A 24,504-nucleotide genomic window follows, 5' to 3' on the forward strand; every position below is an offset into this window, starting at 1 on the left:
TTGTGTTATTAGTGATGGATGATGGCTATTTTTATGTGAAATTTAAGTATTATAAACTTTAATATTTTGTGTTATTAGTCATTATAAAACTATAAGTTAATGTTTTATGTTTAAAATGCATAAGACTTTAGACTAATGTATAATATTGTGCTATTTGTATTGATTTAAATATTTGGTGCTATTAGATAATATTAGTATTGATTGTGGTTATGCTTTAATTTTAGGAAATAGTTGGTTCTTGTTATATTTTTCTAAGTGAATTTTACTATGTCAAATAATGGTTGGAATCTTAGAAATTTGGATACTTTCACATGCTAATTTACAAGAAGGTAATGTTAACAGCTCGGTTTTCACCCCCGTTTTTATCCGATATAATCGTGGCCCGAAAATATGTAAGTTTTATCGTGTCTAGGGTCAGGTTCAGGTCTAACAAATAAACCCGACATATATTTTGGATCGAATATGAATTACATCAAACTCAATTTCATCCTACCCATAAACATCCTTATATTATATTATGTGTATGAAATAGGGGTAGCAACGGAAATGAGAAGGGGAATAAGATGGATTTTTTTGTATGGTAGAAATACTTTTAGTTTCGGTAATAAAAATTAAAAAGACTAAGTAATTAGATTATCAAAATAAAAATACATCTTAAAGATTTAAAAGTTGATAAAAATAATTCTAAAAAGTTATAAATGACAAAAAATTAGTTTGATAAAAATAATTAAATATAAAAAATATATTCTTACAAAGATTTTAAAAATAATTTAGTACAAAAAATCTCTTTAAAGACTAGTTAATCGAAAAGACTTGCCCAAAATTAAAATTAATAGCCCTGTTATCTTTTTATTTTGTAATAATATTTAAAAAATAATAAAGATTCAGTTAAAATAATCTAAAATTAATTTATTTTATATTTATTAACTATCGTTAGAATAATTTTATAATTTTAAATTGACAAATAATAATTAAAAATATTATATATATAAAATTATAAATATTATGTTATATAAAATAATTTTAAATATTATCTTTTTAATATTGTGAAATATTTTGTTAGAGATCCATGTCATCTCTCTCCTTAAATGATTAAGTGAATAGAAAACAAATTGACTTTTTAGCATTTAACAGTGTATTGAAGATTGAAGAATAAGCTCATCAAAGATTCGCATCAATCATGCATTTTACAACATCGAGGAAATTGACCTCTAACTAATCCATGTCTTATTTCAATTTTTTTAATGTGGGAATGAAAAAATAGATCAGATTAGATTAGGCTCTACCCAATCTGCAATAAAATTTATTGGTCTAAATTTAGCTTGTACTTGTTATAGACTATTTTTTGTTGTAAAATATTAGAAGGTTTGATAATTTTAAAAAATAAAAAATTATTAAATAAAACACAAACAAATGATATAAAAAAAATTAAAAATAGAATAACCATTATTTCTACAAACAAATTTATTAATAAATGAATAAAATCAGAGTTACATTTTAGGATAGTCCCTGAATTTGTACTCAAGTCTCAAAGTGATCCTTAAAGTAATAATTACTCAAATTCGTCCCTAAAATTATTTTTTGAGATTCATAGTAGTCTCTAAAATAATTTCCGTCCATTCTTGCCATTGGAAAGGACTGAAACGACATCGTTTTGTATTTATTAAAAAAAAAAAAAAAACCCGAGCCTCCCCTTCCCCAACCTGAACCATTCCATCCCCCTTTCTCTCTGCTGTCATTTCTTGCCAGCCTCCGTCACGGTGTCGTGCTGAGCCGCACGCTCCCCCTTCCCCAACCTAGTCTCATACACTCTTGTCTCCTCTCTATCTCTCTTTCTACCTCTCCCTTTTCTCTTATCTTCTCTCAGTCTCTCTCCGCCTCCTTTATCCCAAAATTAATTCCTTCATTACCTCATTTTATTTTTCTTCATACACAACCAACCATCAATTTCTACAGATGAATTAACTAAACATTCTTATTACTCATCAATTTCTAGTAAATAAAAGCTAAAAAAAAAAAAGAAAAATTGCTATGCTCCTAAAGAAGTGATCACAGAAATCAGACCTATGGTTTGACATCAGATGGTTGAAATGGCGAATTTCGCTGCTACTCTTATCATTGCTGCATTGGTCGAATTCGAGAATAGCTCTGACAGCAAAACGACGACATAGCAGTACAGCTGGTGTAGAAGAAAAAGCAGAGAGGTGGCGGCGGCGACGCGCTGACTTGTTGGAGTTGAGAGTTGTGAATTGGAGTAGAAGACGCCGGTCGGTTCCGACAGCTAAGATCGACGACAGTAATGGTTTTCAGTGCAGTTGAAAAACAGAAAGCACCAAGTGCAGTGCCATAACAATAATAACGAAAAACTAATAGAGCAGTAGAAGTTAGGAAAGGAGGAAGAGAAGGGAAAGGGGAAGAGAAAGGATCTCAGGTTGGAGAAGGGAGAGGAGAAGGAAAGGGGAAGGGGAAGGGCCTTAGATTGAAAAAGGAGAAGGAGAAGGGAAAGGGAAAAGGGAATTGGGGTTGGGTTGGAGAAGGGGAAAGGAAGTGTGGACGGGAAAGGGAAATCGGAAAAGGGTTGGAAAAGGGGGAGGTTTTTCTTTTTTTTTAATAAATATAAAACGACACCGTTTCAGTCATCTCCAATGATAAGAATATCCCTAAATTATTTTAGGGATTACTATAAGTCTGAAGAACAATTTTGGGGACAAATTTTAATAATTATTAACTTCAAGGATCATTTTAAAGCTTGAGTGCAAGTTTAGAAATTATGTTAAGATTTAACTCATAAAACTACTTTTATATTTATTTTGTAAAAGCCAAAAATTAACATTTTTTTATTTTTTAAAAATTTAAAATATTAACTATATATAAATGAAATTAATATTTAAATATTTTTATTATATAAAAATTATTTTTTATGAATACAAAACTAATTTTTTATTTTTGTCAATATTTTAAATTTTTATAGTAAAAAAATAATTTATTTTAAAAATTATTTAAAATAAATTTTTATATATAATTTAAAAAAATATTTGATCTGTTTTAAAATAACAGTCGCTTTTACATTTTAAGTTTATTAAAAGATTAATATATAGAGAAAAAAAATTACATATACATGAAATTATAATCGTTCTAGTAAGATCTTAACAACAAATGCCAACGAATTATATTTCAAATGATATAATATTTCTATACTAATCTAAAAGTTGCGGTTGGAGTCTCTCTATTTTAAAAAAAAAAAATCTTAACAATGAATTCTATAAAAGAAAAAAAAAAAGATCTTAACAATGAATGTTAGCACGTGCAAGCCACGTAGTTCCAATTTAAAATTAGAGTTTGGACTTTGCCCGTTTGCCGCCAGAAGAATAAATAAAAATATATTTTAATGCAATGCAGTATTTATTATTATTGTCCATTAGGGCCGTCAAAATGGGCTAAACCCATCGGGCCAGCCCGTTTACCCGTTTAAATGGGCGGGCTTTACCTCTAAAATTCAGCCTGTTTAAATTTCGGGCTAAACGGGCTGAGCCCGATTAACCCGACAAAAATGACGGGTTAAACGGGCTAGCCCGCGGGTTAAACGGGTGGCCCGTTTAATTTTTTTTTACTTTTTTTTTAAAAAAAGTAGCACTTTTAGCTAATATTTCTCCCGATCCGATCCGAAAACCTGACCCATCAACTAAAATATATTATTTTTTAATGGTTTTTGATCTAAAAGTGGTATTTTTTGTCAAAATATTTTTCAAAAAATAAAATAAAATGATAAACAGGCTGGCCCGTTTAACCCATCAGGCTGGCCATAAACGATCTGGGTTAAAAAATTCTGGCCCGCGAATAAAACGGACTTAAACGGGCCAGTCCGTTTAACCCATGGACTTAATGGGCTGGGCCTAAATGGGCTGGGCTAGCCCGTTTGACAGCCCTATTGTCCATGAAGATACGATTAGAGTAATGTGATGAAGCTTTTAGCTCGTGTAGATATTTCCCAATAAATTTATATCTCATATAAATCAATACAAACTGTACTTGGTTAAGACTATTTCATATATCTTTGTCTGACTTTCCTACTATGTCTAAATCACATATATCTTTATTTTTTGCATGATTAAGTCATTTCAGAGATATAAATATTAAAATTGATCTTGATTAAATTTATGATAGAATTACTTTTCAAACGTTTTGTCTGATCTCTCGGGGTTTATCTAGCTAGCGACAAAAAACAAAATGTTTACAAAACTATTTTAAAAATTGAGTTTTTAATATATTTGTTATATATTTATTAAAATAACAATCTAAAAAAATTATTAATAATAATAATCTTGAATTACAAACAATTATTACTTTATTAGCATACAAAATAAAAATTTGTTGTAATAAATATTTTTAAAATTAACAGTAAATATTCAAACATAAAAAAATTTTCTCTCTTTAAAAACCCATGAAAAACATGGTAAAAGAAGCCGAAGAAAGAAGACTAACGTCCAATCTCACCAGCCCCCACAGCAGCCCGCACATGACTGCATTAATTAATTCATCAAGTTATTAATAAGATGTAGCATAATGAAGACAAATAAACTATTGCATTAATTAATGCTTCAACAACTCTTCAACTCAGAATTAATTGTTGAAGACTATGAACATGATACTGTCTACTGTGTGCGTGAGCGTGACACTGGTTTTATTATTAGGATTTTGTTTTCTTGTGTCGTCCTAAAAATACACGTGGAGATTATAAATTGAAAACTTTTTTATTAAAAATATAAAAAATTTAAATTTTTAATATATTTATTCATCAAAAAATTAAAATTTTTTATTATTGATAATTTTATTATGTGTTTTTAGAATACATATTAGTTAAATTTTTATTATTATCAATAGAAATTTTTAATTTTTAATTTTAGTAAATATAGAATTATTATATTAAAGTTTAATTTTTGTTTTTTGATAATTTTTTAATAAACAATAATTTTCATGGATGCTTAAAAAGTAAACAATAATTTTTCAATGTACAAATACATCAATACCATCAGCCAGAATCTTTAAATTATGGCTGATCTCAAGAATTTAGAGTCAGGTTCAGAGCCATTCCGATAAAGATGTTTAAAACATCTTTTTTTAAAATATTTTTTAATAATTAAAATTTAATATATATAATCGATTAAATCGTGTTATTTTTGTAAAAATTAGGCCAGACAAATTAATTTAACCGAAAATAGTAAATCAAATTTTGAATCGGTCTAAATTAATATTATTTTTTATAAAAAATAACTATAATATTCTTATTATAGAAAATAACTAAAATACTCTTATTATATATGTTTATTTTGAGAATTCTAAATTCTAGCAATTTTCTTCTCTGTCGTCACAGGGTTATGATTTAGAGTTTTCAAAATTAATATATATATATATATATAATAGGGACATTCTAGTTATTTTTTATAATAGGGATATTGTAGTCATTTTTCGTAAAAAAATATTAATTTATACCGATTCAAAATTTAATTTATTAATTTTTTGATTAAGTTGATTTGTCTGGTCTAATTTTAATAAAAATAACACAGTTTAATTGATTATATGTGTTAAATTTTAATTTTTAAAAAACATCTTAAAAAAAGACATTTTTAACATCTTTATCTAAGTAACTCCCTTACTTTTTATATTCTGTTTTTATTTTTAATATTTTTTGTCTTTTTATTTTGTGAAAAAAATGATAAAATTTTATTTTCTATTTTCAAATTCCGTTTTCTCTTTTATTGTTACAAAATTTTAAAATAGAAGACGTTAAAATAAAAACAAAAAATAAAAACACTTCCTTGTATTTTCTTTTAAAATTTTTTGTTTCCATGCGATTTATTTGTTATGGAAAATATTAAATTTTTTCGGGCTAGTGCAATTTATATGCAGTTGTTTAAAGCAACAACATGTTGCAATGTATTAGTACTAAAAGTAAGACACATATAAATTGACAGAAAGGAGATACACATAAACCATTATAATTTTGGGTAATATTATACAAACAATAACTAAAATTATTTTATTTAATTTAATATTTATAATTATATAATTGACCTCTCACTAATCCAAATGTCTTATTTTAAGTTTTTCAGTGTGGGAATGAAAATAGATTAGATCAGATTAGGCTTTACCCAATCTGTAATAAAATTTAATGGTCTAAATTTAGCTTGTACTTGTTATGTAGACTATTTAAAATACTTAAATACTAAGTCTGGTTTATTGTAAAATATTAGAAGGTTTGATAATTTTAAAGAATAAAAAATTATTAAATAAAAAATAAGCAAGTGATATAAAAATATTTAAAAAAAAAGAACAAAATATTATTTTTATAAAAAAAAGTTTAGAATATTAACAAATTTATTAATAAATGAATGAAACTGACTTTGTATTTAACCTTTAAAATAAAAAAAAAAATTGTCGTCTCGCTATTTATGAAAATTTGAAATATACATAAATAAAATTAATGTTTAAATACTTTTAATTTATTACATAAAATTATTTTTCATGAGTACAAAACTAATTTTCGATCATTTATGATTAAATTTGTCAATATTTTACACTTTTATAATTAAAAATAGTAATTTATTCTAAAAAATATTTAAAATAAATTTATATATAATTAAAAAAATACCATCCATTTTAAAATAACCCTCGGTTTTTACATTTTAAGTTCATTAAAAAATTAATATATAGTACGTGCATGGAATATTAACGCACATGCAATTAAGTTGCGCAGTTCCAATTTAAAATTAGAATTTAAACTTTGCCAGTTTGCAAGCCAGAAGAATAAATAAAAACATATTTTAATGCAATGCGGTATTTATTATTCTTATTGTGATGATGAAGCTTTTAGCTCGTCTAGATATTTCCCAATAAATTTATATATCATATAAATTGTACTTGGTTATGTCAATACTATTTCATATATCTTTGTTTGACTTTCCTTTGTCTAAATCACATATTATTTCTTTATTTTTTGCATGATTATTATAAGCCACTTCATGAGAGGGATAAATATTAAAATTGATCTTGATTAAATTTAAGATAGATTTACTTTTCAAACGTTATGTCTGATCTCTTAGGATTTATCTAGCTAGACAAAAAAAAATGTTTACAAATTTGAAATAGAAAAGAAAACTTTACCTAAAACATAAGACTGTTGAGTTTTGAATATATGAAATACAATAAACTTTTGAATAACTTACCTTAAAAAAAAAAAAACACTTTTGAATAACTTGAATGAACTAGATCCATAGAGATGATATATATATATATATATATATATATATATATATATATATATATATATATATATATATATATATATATATATATATATATAATTGTTGCAAAAACAAATTCAAGACGATCATAATAATATTTTAGTTCGTCTCTCCCTTTTGAACATACATAAATTTATTCTTCTAACAAGTGTCTCATGTCTACTATTCAATCATATTTGATCAAGTGTGTTATATATTATTTTTTTATTCCTCTTTTTCTGCTAAATAAAGTTTCTTTGATAACAACTCTAACTTTTTTCTTTTAAAAGAGGACTTGACCAAAAAGTGAAAAAATACTCAATAACAAGAAGTGCAAAAACTCCTCTTGGAATTATTCATGGTTGTTGCCTTCTTAGATTTGAGAACTCCTCTTGCAACTTGCCCAATATTCAGCTACAAGCTTAGAGAATGATGAGTTTGTCTCCATAAGCTTTGAAGGATCATCATATTCCAATAGTTTCCCTTAGACGAGTGAATAAAATGATATTTTAGTCATTTAAATTTATTATCTAAAAAAAATTAAAATACTTATTCATTTTGTTAAGAAAATATTTGGTGGAGTCACTTTTTAGTACATTTTTTCATCAATATATAATTAAATAAGAACAAATAGAAAAGAATCTATAACAGTTAACATACCATAAGATAGGACCATGACCATGTCACTGTCTATAACAGTTGGAACTCTGTGAGCCACAGTTATTACAGTGCATTCTGCAAATTCTTCTCTAATAATTCTTTGTAGAATGGCATCTGTAGCAGAATCAATGGATGCAGTTGCTTCATCAAGAACAAGAATTCTGTTCCTCTTAAGAAGTACTCTTCCAAGACAAAACAGTTGCCGCTGTCCCAAGCTCCAATTTCCACCTTCATCACTCACTGCAAAACTACTCATAATTAGATTTCAATAGATCTTTACAAGGAACAACATATAGCATTAGCTACAAAGAATTATATTGACCCTTCTTAGCTATTCGACACTTAATCATAATATCGTTAGGAAAAAACTAATGGTAGGACAGAATTTCCTTAAAGTTGCTTCAATGTAAAATTGTTGAGTTAAAGTTCCTGAAGATAACTCACCTGATGAGTCTAAGAGACTTGGTAGCTTGCTGATTGTCTCCTTAAGTTGACACTTCTCTAAAGCCTATATAAATATTAAATTTCTGATGAAAATGTTTACTTAATGAAAAGTAATGTTCCTAGAATCCAAAATTTTGGGAGGTAAATTGCAATTTACTTTCTTGAAATTTCACTCAAGTGCATGCAATTTATCTCCTAAACTTTTGTAATCTGCAATTTGATTCCTTGAAGCAATCAAATTGTAATTTATCTTTGCATCATGTGTTTTATTAAAACAATTAGCCCTTAATAGAAGGGTAGTTCTGAAAGAAATTTGAGAGAAAATGCTTTTCTAATTTTTGGAACTTTTGGAGTTAGTTGTTCACCTTCCATATTTCATCATCTGAGTAAAGGCCTAAGGGGTCCAAGTTTGTTCTAATGCTACCCTTGAAAAGAGTTGCTTCTTGAGGGATAATACTAAGCTTCATTCTCAAATCCTTCAACCCCAATGAGCATATGTCAATCCCATCAATAATAATGTTACCTCTTGAAGGCTCAACCAATCGAAACAGAGCACTTATAAGTGTTGTTTTTCCACTTCCTGTTCTTCCTACAACTCCCACTCTACTCCCTTCTTTGAATGTGCAAGTGATCCCTTTCAGGACTATTGGTGCATTCGGACGATATCTAATCTGAAATCAATGTCGAAAAACAAGCTATTAGCATTGAATTTTTGATATCAGTGTAAAAATGAATTAGTGAATAAGTACATTTGATAAACATATGAATATGTTTTGGATTAGTTTTTTTACCTCTAAGGATTGAAGATCAATTCTACCCTTCCATGGCCATGAAGTTGGAGGCCTGTTATCCTCCACAATAGCAGGAGGCTCAGCTGGTATGTGAATGAATTGTTTGATTCTTTCAATAGAGATAACATAGTTTGATAAGTTGCAAAACCATCTTGTCCAAAATATTTGTGCTTGTGTCAATGTGAATGCATAAGAAAGTGAAAGTCCCACAAGCCCTGCACATACCATCCAACATTATCAATCCAGTATTAGCTTGTTAGTTACTTTCTTTGATCAACCAAAACTATCGAATTGGTAAACCATGATGATAACTGTTTTATTTATTATGTAATATTAGTATTACCTGGGGACACATAATCCATAGGAACTAGAATAAGTAACAAGGCTGCAGTGAAGACTGTCAAGTTTTGAAGTGTTTCAATCCTTACAATTAACCATTCCATGGTCACATTAGAATGAAAGAATAGTGATGCATCTGTGTCCACAAGCTTTAGGTAGTTCTTGACAAATCTATCCACCATGTTGAATGCTCTAACAGTAACCACTCCAAGTGATGTCTCAGCTGCAAAATTCATCACTGGTGCTTTGGTTGTTCCATTGATCCTTATTATTTCTCTTGCAGAGGCTTGATAATATCCCTTTTATATTAAAAAAATTAATTGAAGATAGTAATAATAAAATGAAATAACATGGAGTTCAATGCAAGTTGCACAGTAAAAGTGGACAAACCTGAACATATTTTGATGCTAGTGTAGCAGGAATTGCAACTATTAGAACTTGCCATGTGACTGAAGCCATTATACCAATGATCACCACAATTTCAATAGCTACAGATGCTACAAAAGTGATGGAATAAGGTATGTCAAAATCCAGAATACTCAAATCTGATGAAGCCTGCAAGTAAGGAGATTATATTTCATGAGTTAGAATAATGATTAATTAACTCCTAAAGAGTAAAGAATAACATTCATATTATATACTCCCTCCGTCTAATAATAACTATTCAGATATGTTGATTTCTACATGGACCAATTTTGCCAATCCAATAGTTATTTTTGAACGGATGGAGTAGTTTATTTCCAATATAAAAAAGCCTTACTCGGGTTAAAATCCTTCCTACAGGGGTTGAATCAAAGAACAACATAGGAGCATTGAAGATAGCCTTATTGAAACTAGAGAAGAAGGCTGATGAAGCTTTTAATCCAAGAAGTGCAGATACCAAAGACCTCAGATACACAAAAATAGCACTGCTAAATGACACCAATGCATAAACCCCAATCAAAACAGCACTAGTCACTTTTGGCATCTCAATTGCTAGTGCAAGCCAAAAGGTTGAAGCAGCTTGCAAAGCAACAAAAGCAAATTGTCCTAATATCATCAAACACAGCATAAGTTGCCCCTTGGAGAAGGAAATGTAATCCCAAAATGGCTTCCACCCAAGATCACCAATCTCTGTCTCTTCCTCTTGTGTGAGTTGTGAGCCAGTTTGACCCTTGAAAGAAATCTCACCCTCACTTTGAGTTTTAGAGATATTAGAACCTTGAGACTCTTCTGGAGGAGTCATAGCCTTATTATTTTCAGGTCCTCCTTGGTTTTGGTTGTTCCGATCAAACTCTGTTATTGCATCTTTGTGAGCAGTCACAAGTTGTTCGAATGCTGTCCCGGCTGTTAGGATATCATCATAACTACCTGACTGAGTAATTCTCCCTCCCTCCATCACCTGGAACATGTTTTGTGACATTTGACATGAATTAGTCTCTAATATGTAATGGAATATAACACCAAAATTGTGTCAAGTGGTCAAGAGAAAGCTAAAGAGTTTAACAAAAATGCTACATCTTGACCCAAAACATCAAAATGAATAGCCTATGCTTTGTTCCAAATTTATATTATTCACTTAAGTCAAACTTAACCAATGTGAGATTAAATGACTCACACTTGAAATTTCAACAAAATTGAGATACTTTACCAGGATTTTATCAACTTCTGAGAGAAACTCCACTTGATGAGTCACTAGAATGACTGTTTTTTCCCTAAGAGCTGTCATGACACATTCCTATAATTTCATAAATGTAAAAAAACATTAGTTTATTTCAAATATAAATAGTTTTGTTGTGATTGAGAATCCAAAGTGAAATATTTATTACATTGAATAAATGAGCAGCAGTGTGCGCATCAACTGCACTGAAAGGATCATCAAAGAGATAAATGTCAGCATCATTGTACACTGCTCTAGCTAGTTGGATCCTTTGCTTTTGTCCTCCACTCATGTTGATCCCTCGCTGACCGATTTCTGTCAGATCGCCATGGCTGAAATCATTGATGTCCTTATCCAAGGCACAGGCCTTAATGGTATTCTGATATCTTTTCTTGTCCATTGGCTTGCCAAAGAGTATGTTATCTCTAACTGTCCCACTTTGGATCCAAGAAATTTGAGAAACATATGCTATGGTGCCATATACATTAACCTGTTTAGCATTATCATGAAATGACATTTAAGGATAAGAAAAAATGTATAAGATACAAAAATGATAAGGTAAACAATCAAAATAGTCCAAAAATTTGTGGTTTACTCGAAGTTATAAATATGAATTTGGCATGATAATAAACGAACAAGAACTTGTGGTGTTCAATAACTCACATTTCCTGAAATCTTTGGAATCTCTCCAAGTATTGCATGCAAGAGAGATGATTTTCCACCTCCAACTGGCCCAACAACTGCTACTTTATGCCCCCATTTCACTTCCAAATTCACATCAGCTAAAGTTGGGGACACTGACCCCTGATCCCAAGTAAAGTTTCCACCTTCAATTTCTACAGCATTGTTGTCACCAACTGAACTTTGCTTAACACTCCTTACAATTTCATTACTGCCTAACTCTTCAGCAAGCAAAAAGGTATTAAGCCGATCGAAAGATACCACAACTTGGATAAGAACAGAGAGAGCCTCAGGGATCATCCTAACTGGTTCCGACATGATCCTCAATGTTGCAAGAACTGTGAAAATTGTCCCTGCATCCAATGGAGCACTATGGAACAGAACACATCCGAGGAAGACAACAGCAGAAACAATTGTAGGAGCCATCCAATAAAGAATTGAGCCATAACCCTTCATGATCTGTGTCTTAGACAACCATATGAATTCTTTCGCGCGAAGCGACTCAACCAAGCTCTTGAATTTTTCTTCCCATGATTGTAACTTGATGATCTTCATGCTGTTAAGTATCTCTGAAGTTGATCTTAAGCGCTCATCTTGTGCTAACATGAACTGAGACTGAGACTTTTGTATCACCTTTGCAAATGGCACATTGAGTAGTCCACAGATTATGAAAGGGATTAGGCCAGGCAGAGCACCGAGACCTACAACACCGAACAAGACTATAAGAGACATAATAAGCTGCAATACACAGGCCCATGTTACATGAAGCCACCAAGGAAACTCTCCCATTCTGTATGCATCCACCGCAATGTAATTAACAATTTCGCCGGCGGAGTGCCTCATTCGAGCAGGGCTAGAAAGCCTTAGCTGTTTCTGATACACTGCCACCATCAGAGCAGACCTCATCTTCATACCTGATCTCCTTGAATCAAAGAACCAATGTCTTTGAGACAATGTTTCAAACACCTTTGTGACAATCAAACACCCCAATATAGAAAGACCATCTTTGAGATTTTTCTCAGTGCTACTTCTATTTGAATAGTTCACAAAAGCATAGAGTATAAGTGGAGAAACCACAACACAAACAGTTCTAATCAATGCATAGACTGCAATCAAAAGATTCTCTTTTAAGTAAACTCTAGCTAGAGACCAAAGAACCAAGTTCTTGGTACTATTATTATTGTTCTTTCTCTTTTCCTTTAAAAGATTCTCCCATGCAAGAACAAACACTTGGTGTGCAGAATCTGCTTCATCTTCAGGAACAACTGAAGGAATGTCTTCAAGTGATAGTGCCTTTGAGTAACCCAATTTGAGCAAAGGGTTAATCCAAGAGAAGATCAATTTACTCAAAATGGAAGCATTGCATAGTCCTGTTCGTGCATTTTCGCCGTCTTTTCGATCCAAAAGAGGCTCAGATAAATCTGCATCACCTTGGTTATCATCACTTTGTGTGACAAAGAAACCAAGATTTTGAAAAGCACATAATAGAAGTAACAAATTCACAAGCCAAAGCACCACATCAAGAACCTCAATTGCATGATCCTTGAAAAGAATTTCAATATCCAAAATTGACACCAAAATAGAAGAACATATCCACCAGAAAGTGCTGAGAGTCTTCACCCATTTTTGTCTCTGAAGAATCAAGGAAAATGATAAAGAGATCCAAACAATCCCTCTTACAATGTAAGATAACAAGCTCATGTGATTCCATAGACCAATTGTGACAAAACCAATGCTGATAAGAGCACAACAAACTGATACAAATATGAAAAACTTGTTCTTTCTTCTGTCGCTAGTATTGCCATTTCTTGAAGAACTTCTTTTGATGAAACTAATAAGCAAAACGGTGTAGAACATAAACACAAAAAGTAGATTTGTGATCCCCACTATGCTTCTTTGAGTACATAATGAAGTGAAATCAAAGTTCTTTAGACAACTACTCCATGATGTGAAATCATCACCTGCATAAGTTATAGACAAAAAGAATCAAATTATATGTAACATTAGCTTTGAAAAGTTGGAAAAAAATGTTTGTAATAAAAAAAAAAAAAAAACTTTATGAAATTCAATGGTGCAGAAAAACATGAACTAGTTAAACAAAAATCATAGAAGAAACAGATTGCATGATGATGATTAATAATAAAAAATCACAAAACTGACGCAACTAACATACACATACTAAAAATAAAAAACAATAACAATATTCAAAGTTAGTGAATTATACCTATCGTGTTCCCATAGTAAGCCATTTTTGTTGTATATGGAGCTTTATTTGATTGGTTTTGTGGTTCTTATGCAGCAGTGAGAATGGAGGAACAAAGGTTTTGAGGGATGATTTATTGAATTATAACAACTTCCACTTCCTACATATATTTAATGTGCCTTTTTCAGCTACGTACCTATGTTTAGCCATTGATGAGTTTGCATTGCTCAACTGTTTCTTCTTTTTCTTTTTTTATGAGTTTAATTAATATTTGGTGTATTTAAGGTTATACTATATAGACTAGTCTCCTGAACTAATTAACCAATGCAGTAAATGAAATTTCGAAAAATATATTTTTATATGATAAATATAATAATTTGTATATATTTATATTTTAATTTAATAGTTAATTTTTTATACATTTATACGTAATATTTTTGTTATTCATAATAGCCATGACTTTGATTTTGTATTATTCTAATCTTATCCATAGATTTTATAATTGGGTACTGGTACCTCCCTTTATGCGGTGGAGAAATTTAAGGGAAATAAAAAGAGATAGAGAATCCCTACATACATTTGAATATTTGATGCAATTTATATATGTGAGGCTCTTAGATCTAATTCGTGTGGAATGATATTCTTTCTTCTTTGTATATATATATAAGGGGAGACTTAATTAATTTATATACTAATTTCAAAAAAAAAATAATGCAAACATGCATACTTAGATCCGTATGTTTCGTTTCCATGTTATTTTATTTGGTGCCAATATCTATTTCAGTGTCTCTAAATAATTTTGGTGTGAAGCGGACATCAAATTTGTTATTATTAAGTTATAAATTTTTTTTTTTTACCAAAGATAGGAGACTCGAACCCGCAACCTCTTAAATGAGTATGGGAGACTATGCCATTTGAGCTATAATTCATTGGCTATTAAGTTATAAATTTTAATTACACAAACTTTTACTATTAAATTGTAATTATTTTCATATTTATTTATCAATTAATCTCTACATACAAGTCATTTACACTCACGCGTCCTTACATGTTCTTCTTCTTCTCCTCCTTCTTCTTCTTCGTCATTTTTTCGTCTTTTTCTTTTTATTTTTTTCGTTGATTTTTTTCTTTTGTTATTGTTGTACTATCTCCTCCTCCTCTTCCTCCTTTTTTTATTGGACTTTCTTCTTCTCCTTCCTTTTCCTCCTTCTCCTCCATCATCTTCATCATTATGATCATCATCGTTATAGTCATCGTCGTCTTCTTCTTATATGTATCGTTGTTATCATTATCGTTATCATCGCTATTGTTATTGTTATCATTATCATAGAATTTTTTTCAAGTTTCTTCTTGTTTTTAGGGGTGTCCATGGATCGGATCATATCTGCAGATCCGCGGTAAATATCCGCATCCGATCCGAAAATTGCGGATACGATCCGATCCGCAGATCCGCACTATAATAATTAAAAAATAAATAAATATATATGTTTGGTATTATATTTACTTATTTGATTAAAAATATTTTAGAAATAAATAAGTTTAAAAGTATGAAAGAAATATTTTTATCGAATTTTTTTTACATAGAAATATGATTAAAAAGAGAATGTTTAATTATGCGGATATATCCTATATTCGATCCGGCACTAAAAATTGCGGATATCATATCCGATCCAATCCGATGGAAATTGTGCGGATCGGATCAAATTTTCGGCTATATCTGATCCGATCCGATCCGCGGATACCCCTACTTGTTTTATTCTCTTAACAAGAATAAAAATATAAAAAATCAAACAAAAAAAACACATAATGCTACAAAATTTTTTGAAAGATGATGAACCTACATTTATTCAACTAAAAGAAAGAAAGAAATAAGGAAAAAAGAAGAAAAAAATACAGCATTAAAAAAAATATTTCTATGTATTTGTAGCAAATTTCGGTGTAAAACTAAGATATTTTTGTGTATTGTTAAGAACTTTCTATGTATTGTACTTAGGGGTGACAAACGGAAAAGCCCGCCCCGTCCCGCCAAAAGCCATCATCTGGTGGGTTGGCCCGCCCCGTCCCACCTAATGAGACGGTCCTGAAACCTCACCCCGCTTCGCCTAACGGTAGACTAGCTGGCAAAGCCCGCCAAATCTCCTTTTTTTTACTATTAAATATTAAATATTAAATAATATATATAATTTTACAACCATTTTAATAAATTTATAATTTCTAAAGACATAAAAAAAAGTATAATTTCTAAATTTATAAACATTGAAGTCTTTTATAATTATAAATATGTAATAAACATAATCATAAACCAAGTTTTTTGAAACAAAATAATAAAACCAACAATGACAAAAAAAAGTGTTGGGCCCGCGCGGGAAGGCCTGTCCTGCCCCGCCAAAACCCACGGTTTAAGCAGTACGGGTTAGGAAGGCTTTCGAAGTGTGACAGTCTCAATTTTCCATCCTGCATGCCCCGCCTTTTTGGCGGGTTACGCGGGTTGACTCGGAGGATTTAGACCCGTTTGCCACCCCTAATTGTATTGATAAGTTTTGTAAATTCAAAACTCTTTCTCTTCCTCCTCCTCATCTTTTACTGCTTCCTCTTTTTCTTCTTTTTCATTATTATCTTCGTCATCTTCTTTTTTTTCCTTATTCATCTTTTTCTTCTTGTTTTACCTTCTCAAAGTTCTTCTTATTTATTCTCTTAACAAGAATAAAAACCAAAAAAATCAAACAAGGAAGAAGAAAAAATACATAATGCCGCAAAATTACTTAGAAGAGGATGAACCTGCATTCATTCAACTAAAAGAAATAAATAAATAAGGAAAAAAGAAGGAGAAAAAAATTTTGTATTAAAGAAAATATTTTTGTGTATTTGTAATAAATTTTAGTGTAAAACTAAGATATTTATGTGTATTGTTAAGAATTTTCGGTGTATTTATATTGATAAATTTTACATAATTCAAAATTCTTCCTCTTCTTCTTTCTCATCTTTTGCTGCTTCTTCTTCTTTATTTTTTTATTTTATTTTTTTATAATTTTTTTGGAAGAAAAAATTAAACAAAAAAAATAATATTACAAAATTAATAGAAGGAGGAGGAAGAAAAAAAATAGCAATAACAACAAAAATAAAAAAACGACGAAGAAAATAAAATATACGGAGAAGAGGTAACGCAAAAAAAAAAAAAGGAAAAATACAACAAAAAAAGAAAAGAAGAAGAAAGAAGAAAAATAAGAGAAAAAAAATACAAAATACAAACATTGGAGGAGTAAAATTAATTTATTTAAATTATTTATTAAAAAATTTGTATATGTAGCAGGAGTGTTTATTTATTATGTCATATATATCATGCTACTACTAAACAAACATTACAATTATGTTATTTAATTTATAGCAATTTTAATTTTTTTTAATTTAATAAATTATATAAATATTTAAAAAGAAAAAAATAGAGCCAATCAATAGACACATTAATAAATGTGGATATTGAAAAAGTTATAGTACTTATTAATAATAGTTGTACAAGTTAATAGGGCTGTCAAACGGACTAATTCGGCCCATTTAGGTCCGACTCGTTAAGTTTGCAGGTTAAATATGCTGGCCCATTTAAGTCTGCTTTATTCGCGGGCTAGAATTTTCTAGTCCGGACCGTTTATGGTCAGCCCGATGGGTTAAACGGGCCAGTCCGTTTATCATTTTATTTTATTTTTTGAAAAATATTTTGACAAAAAATATCATTTTTAAGTCAAAAACCATTAAAAATAATATTTTTTTAGTTGATAGGTCGGATTTTCGAGTCAGATCGAAAAAAATATTAACTAAAAGTGCTACCTTTTTTAAAAAAAATATAAAAAAAAATTAAACAGACCACCCGTTTAGCCCGCAGATTAACCCGTTTAACCCGTCATTTTTTCGGGTTAATCAGGTTCAGTCCGTTTAACCCGAAATTTAAACAGACTTAATTTTAAAGACAAAACTCGCCTATTTAAACGAATAAATAGACTAACCCGATAGATTTAGCCTATTTTAACGCCCTACAAGTTAATAATAGAATCAAAATTCTCTTTTTGTTACTTCTCTTTTATGACCTAAAACTTCAAACTTGCACTCTCTTTCTCCATGATTGCTTTTCTACACGTGACTATCTATTAGTATGTAGTAGTGAATATTCAATAATATAATCAAACCTCTTGATAGTCTTCTAGTCGAACACGTCCTCTCTCTTTTTTTTGTTGACTGTCCTGTTTTGTTTATTATGACTTTTCTATGAGCTAAAATTAGTCAATATTTTATAAAAATTAATTTTAATATATTAATAATATAAAATATTTTATAAAATTATTTAATTATATTTATTTTTTTAAATAATTATTTATATAATTAATAAAAAAATAATTATTTGTTTATAATATATTAATTATAAAATTATTTTATATTAATAATTTATTAAATTAAATTATTTTATAAAATCTTAAAAATATAAAACAAACACAAAACGAAACATAATGATAAATGAATGATGGGTGGAATAATTAAATTGCTAAACCGTAATATTGTTATCAATTAACACAACATCAAGAATTAAAAATTTTAAGGTGGTTAGCTAGTGGTGGCATAGTTTTAATTATTACTGTTTATTTTTTTACATAATTATTATTGCTTATTTAGTTATTGTATTTATTACATATTTTAAAGCATTAAAATCAAAGTTTCAAAGCCAAATCTGTTTTGGTATATGTGTGATCCTGCAGGTGCATTGCATGCATTATTATGCGTGAAAAGACATGAACATTATCGATCAAGGGAAAAAGACATGGAAGCTAGCAAAATATTATTAAAAAGCATGGGATCGATTATTTATAGAGACAAATAATCTGACTAGTCAGTAACATAGTAATTAGGATTTGACGAGATTAATTGTAGCTACTTCTGTTTGTTGCTGTGTGGATATAAAATTTTACAGAAATTCATTTTATTTTTAAATAGTCCTTTAGTAGGTGTAATAATTTACTAAAATGTGTGGTTGAAATAATGTATAAGGAGTCAAGGAGTAATCATATGTTGCTGAAGAAACTTATAGGAAAAAATTAAAATAAAAAAAAAAATTACTTTTCCTAACCTTCAAAAGCTTGAGCACATATTTCTAAAAATAATTGGCATGATCTGTTTCGATGAAATTCACAATTTGAAACCATATATAAAATTTTCAGCCAAATTTTTACTCTCTCTTTCTCAAAATAAATATCTTTTTATTTTTTAGAACTATTAAAAATGAAACTAATATATTTAAACAAGTTTTATCTAAACATATTAATTTTTAATAAAATTAAAAATAAAAAAACATTTGTTTTAAAGAAACATATTTTGAATCATGCTCTATTTTAATAGACTAATTATTTGTTTAACTTGTTGTTTTTTTTCTTTGAAAACAAAGCTCAACACAATAACGTGGAGTAATTGGTTCAGACAAAATCCAAAATAGCTAAAAATAAAAACAAATCGATCCCGAAGTCATCTCCGGCATAGCCATCAACAATTAAAAGAATCCACGCTCCTCCACTCGTTTGCGCTAATAAAGATCAAGTTGATAACTTCTTCAACGCCTTTGTTTATATGTTGGAAAAGCCTCCTATTTTTTTCCAGCCAAATGTTCCAGAGAATCGTACAGAAGCACCTCAATCGCTGCTTTTGGCTCTCCTTACTCCTCGGTTTCTTTGTCCAGCTTAAAAAATGCTCTTTCATTGAACCCGGATAACACCATTGTCGACCAAAAGCTGATGTTCAAGCATTCCACACCTGCCAAGCAAAAGTACAGCCTAAAAACAAATGATGTACATATTCCACCTCATTATTGCAGAGCACACAAATATTATCTTCCTGAGTAATAACACCAAGCCGACTTAACCTTTCCTTAGTGTTCACTCGACCTATTAGTACAAACCAAGTAAATAGCTCTACTCTTGGTGGAACCAATCCTTTCCAAATGGTCCTGGTAAAGCTAAAACTATGCCACCACTTTTGTGTTGTTATTATTATTTAAAGAGTCTAATTTCTACACCGTTGTTAGTATTAAAGAATTATAAGCGACATCTAATGATTATCTAAATTATATTCACATGAATTAAAAAAAAAATTGTTTTAAAACAAAGAATGTACAGATTAACTATTTCATTTCATTATATATCAAGGAAAAGTCTAGAGGGCCAGCAATTTTTGTATTTTCTGACCAGCACTTAACCATCAAAACAAAAGTGAGTAATCTCCAACCAATAAATGTAATCTCACACCATTAAAAACACAATTGATGGCCAATTGATGATTACAAAACATCAAAATTGTTGACCCCCTAACATTCCTCATATATCAACTTTCTTTTAATGCTACTTTGGAGTTTGGAGAACAATTAACCCTAATTTTAATTATAATCAACTTTATTATTATTGATTCAGTTGTTAATTATCTCATTCGTAATAACCATGAGATGAACACAAAATTATTTTTTTTAGCTAGTATACTATATATGCAAATGGGATAACAAATAAAATGTAAAAATATAAACCAATAAATAAAGTATTTATTTTATTTAAAAAATTCAGCATTGACATGAAAATTTGAGATATTCTTTTTGAGAAATTACATGGAGTATTCCCAGCCAAATGGGTTTCTATTATATATATATTGTTACATTATTGAAAGACTAACCTGCCACATTTGGTTTAGTCATATATACTGTGAGTGTGATTGCTGAGTTGTTGAAATTGGCATGTTGCGTTTGTTTTGGTATAAAACATATGGTTTTGGTGATAGCCTCCATGCGTGGATTTGGAACTACTACACTGTACAGTGGGATTTAGCCATTTAGGTAAGTTAAAGTAATATCTCAAAAAAGGTAATGTGTCCAAAATTTATCAATATACATGTATATATTAGATATTTTCTTTTAATTTAATAAATATATTTTGAATTCTGCTAATTTGATAATATTAGATGCATGGTTAATAAACAGTTTATTAAACAATTTTGTTGAATATTTAAGATAGCTTAAGTTAATAAATATTGAATTAATTTATTTTTTTAAAAGATAAATGTTTTAACATTTTTATGGATTATTCACCTTTTATGCTAAATTAATTTTTATGATATATATTTAAAAAATAAATAATAATTTATTCTAAGAAAGAAAGAGTAGACTGCAAAGTGAAGTCTGCTATCATCTTATGAATTATGATCATTGAGGATAGGAATATTCTCAAACAGAAAATAGCCAAAAGAAAACAAAAAAAAAGACAAATGGACATAGTAGCATAGACTAGCAATATTCACCGACCCATTCCATTTAAAATCTTTGGACAAGACAAAGAATCTGACCAAGACAGATACTGCTATGGTTGCTACTATTATCCACGATTTAGTGTCTTATTATTTTCATAGGCGGCATAAAATTTTAATAATTTAAATTAAAAAATTAAAAGTGTTTAATTTGTATTTGTATCTTTTATAAAAATAAAAAATAAAAGATAAAAAAAAATATAAACTAAACACACTTTAAAATTATTCGAAGATCAAAGGTTTTGTTTTATTAAAAAATGATCAAATAGGAATTATTTATTATATTAATTTATTATTGGTGATAAGTATATAAATTGGATGGTGAAAAGTTGAACATAGTTATAGTAATCTTTGTTTTTTTGCACGAATTTAGACCATTAATTTTAGATTTTTATTTTAAAGGATAAAATGAGATCTTTTATTATTGAATATTTTTTTTTATAATTTTTTATTTCATTTATAAAATAAATAGTGATAAATTATATTTTATTTTTTAAAATAAAATTAAAAAATTTAGAGGATTCAAATCATTTTCGCACTGTACAAGTGGTTGACAATTTGACATTGTTTGTCTTTTGACTTATAGCAATGTTAGAACTCTGCATCTATGTCCTGCGACTAGGGATGGCAAAATTCTTCGAGATGCGGGGATCCTTGCGGAGACTGCCCCGAATAGAGATTCGATTGTGGGGAATTTTTTCTGCGAGGATGGGAATGAGGGACAAAATTCTCCTGAGGCAGGCGTGGGACCAGAGCGAGGATCCCCGCCCCGCCTCCGCTATTTCCCGAAATTTATAAATTTACTGAATTATCCTTAATAGTTTATTTCTCATATATGTTTTTTAGTCATTTCTCACACATACACACACATATATTTATATATATACATAAAAACCAAAAACTCCTAATTTTCATTTACGTAACCCTTCTTCAATTCAGAGATTCCTAACGCTGTTTATATTCCATCCAACCTCTCTATAGCCACCCCCTCGCCACTCTTCCTTCTCACTGTATCGTCACACCTCACCGTGTCATCACCCTCACCGCGTCGTGCTTTCTATTTGCGGTGTTTCTTTTCGTAACTCTGCCGTTGTGTCTATTCTCCTCTCTGTAGTTGCCGCGTCTCCCACCTCGTCCACTGCTTTGTCATTTGGCTCGTCGTTACGCCCCCACTGCGTCATTTCGAAAGAAGTCACCATCGTGTTATTTAGACTTTTTATATAAAATCTTGCTGTTTTTGTATATGATGGATACTTGCAGCTCTAATCATATGGAAATTAATAATTAGTTATAACTATCAGATAGATGCGGAATGGGGTCCCCGCGAGCGAGGAATGGAACCCCGTGGAGAATGGGAATGGGAAGCAATCTTTTCCCACGGCGAAAAATAGGGAACAGATATGAGGAGCAAATCTGAGGGCGGGGATGGAGAGCAGAGAGACATCCCCGCCCCCGCCCTACCCCGTTGACATTCCTACCTGCGAGATCGACTTGCATCTCGTGAATTCATGGAATCCTTGTACAAATTTTAATAGGGTTATATTGTATTGTTATGTTAATATTATTATAGTAATATTATATGAATTTAATTTTGATGCTCTGTTAGTGTAAAGTAGTTTTATATGTACATATAATTACGTAATGTCATATCAATAAAAGTAATTATTTTTTACATTAACCATGTGAATAATAATCTAGAAAATGAATGTGATCATACAACTATATAAAATATTTTATACTGTTAGTACATCAAAATTAAACTGTATGTAACTAGTGTTTGTTAATTTTTTTTTAATTGTTAATTGTTATTTATACCATGTGTAATAATTTGAAAATTATATATTAATATTCTTATTTCTAATTATAGTAAATTATTATCGAATATAAAAATTATTATATGTATTGATATTAAAGTATTTTATATAAAAAAATGACAGGATTTTATCAGAATTTATTATATTTAGTCATTATTTAACTATTAACTCAAATTTTTTAGTCTAATTTTTTTAATCTATTAATTTAATAATATATTATTTTATCTCATACTTTTAAATATTAATAACTAACTGATAGCTAAAAATAATAAATTCTGATAACCATCTACTATCTTTTATATATATATATATATATATATTTACGTTAATAAAATATTTTTGTACGTACTAATACATTTATATTAAATATATTGTTAAATAAAATATACATTATACATAAATAGTTCTGTTATTTAAAAAATAAGTAAATAGTTATTTTGTCACTCGAAAAATATAGCTTTTGAGAGATCGGACTTTAACATTTGTTTTTAATAAAATGACTCAAGAAAAAAATATTTCATTTGACAAAATGACTAAATATTTGGTCAATAGTTTATTCATTTAATTAACTGTTAAATTTTTTGTGAAAGTAATAATTTGTTCTTATTTTTTCTTATAAAATTACTAATTTATCCTTCTTATCTTTATTATTACTTATTTCCTGTCTACTTTCTCCATCACCTTTCACCCAATCAAGCTCCACAAACTCTGAATATCTCGTGCTTTCATTCTTCATTCTTAGCGACGATGATGATACAATGGATGAGATTGGGTGGTGGATATGAATGGTGACAGAAGAATGAAATGGAGAAAATGAATGGATGGGATAGGAATAATGATGATGATAACAAGAGTAGATTAATAATTTTGTTGAAATTTAATTGTTAACCGGATGAATACATCATTAACCAAATATTTGAATTACTTTGTCAAATAAAATATATTTTTCAGGAATTATTTTATCAAAAATAAATATTAAAATCTGTTTTATCAAAAACTGAATCTTTCAAATATCAAAATAGCTATTTACTATTAAAAAAAAAACTTGTACACTGTGAGATGAAAGATTCAAATTTTTTTAAATTTTCTAACAATGCTTCTCACACGTAACGAGAAGTTTTTTCATTTAATTTAAAAAAAAATAAAAAATGTATCTCTCCTACGGTAAGAAAGTAGAATCCACCACCCCAAAATACAACACTACACGTCCTCATATTCGAGAATAGCAGCAAAAAAAAAAAAAAATCCATATCCAAGTTCTTTTAATTAGCCTCAATCAAATCTTAATTTAAAATAATATAAACCTAAAGATGGTAATGGATGGGATAAGATA

At 29.2% G+C, this 24,504-nt stretch overlaps 1 protein-coding gene across 1 annotated transcript; it reads right to left on the reverse strand.

Annotated features, from left to right (window-relative positions):
* Window positions 1-7,433: 7,433 nt before the first annotated feature.
* Window positions 7,434-14,364, reverse strand: LOC107617465 (ABC transporter C family member 8). Its single transcript, XM_016319224.3, has 12 exons — window positions 14,059-14,364; window positions 11,817-13,795; window positions 11,323-11,643; window positions 11,145-11,231; window positions 10,275-10,895; window positions 9,905-10,069; window positions 9,519-9,813; window positions 9,176-9,390; window positions 8,750-9,055; window positions 8,385-8,448; window positions 7,941-8,180; window positions 7,434-7,763 (listed from the first exon to the last, which is right to left on the reverse strand). The coding sequence occupies exons 1-12, from the start codon at window positions 14,081-14,083 to the stop codon at window positions 7,654-7,656; spliced, it is 4,428 nt and encodes a 1,475-aa protein (XP_016174710.1). The 5' UTR covers window positions 14,084-14,364; the 3' UTR covers window positions 7,434-7,653.
* Between the last annotated feature and the right edge of the window lie 10,140 nt (window positions 14,365-24,504).

Source organism: Arachis ipaensis, chromosome B9 (assembly GCF_059453495.1).
Source record: "Arachis ipaensis isolate K30076 ecotype BB chromosome B9, ASM5945349v1, whole genome shotgun sequence".
NCBI lineage: Eukaryota > Viridiplantae > Streptophyta > Magnoliopsida > Fabales > Fabaceae > Arachis > Arachis ipaensis.

What these genes read in the sequence shown, in the direction of transcription:
- LOC107617465 (XM_016319224.3), bottom strand. Translation starts at nt 14,083, where the DNA reads ATGGCTTACTATGGGAACACGATAG. An exon ending in TTACTATGGGAACACGATAG is followed by an intron (nt 13,796 to 14,058) that starts GTATAATTCACT and finishes TAACTTATGCAG; the next exon opens with GTGATGATTTCACATCATGG. An exon ending in GGTCATGGTCCTATCTTATG is followed by an intron (nt 7,764 to 7,940) that starts GTATGTTAACTG and finishes CACTCGTCTAAG; the next exon opens with GGAAACTATTGGAATATGAT.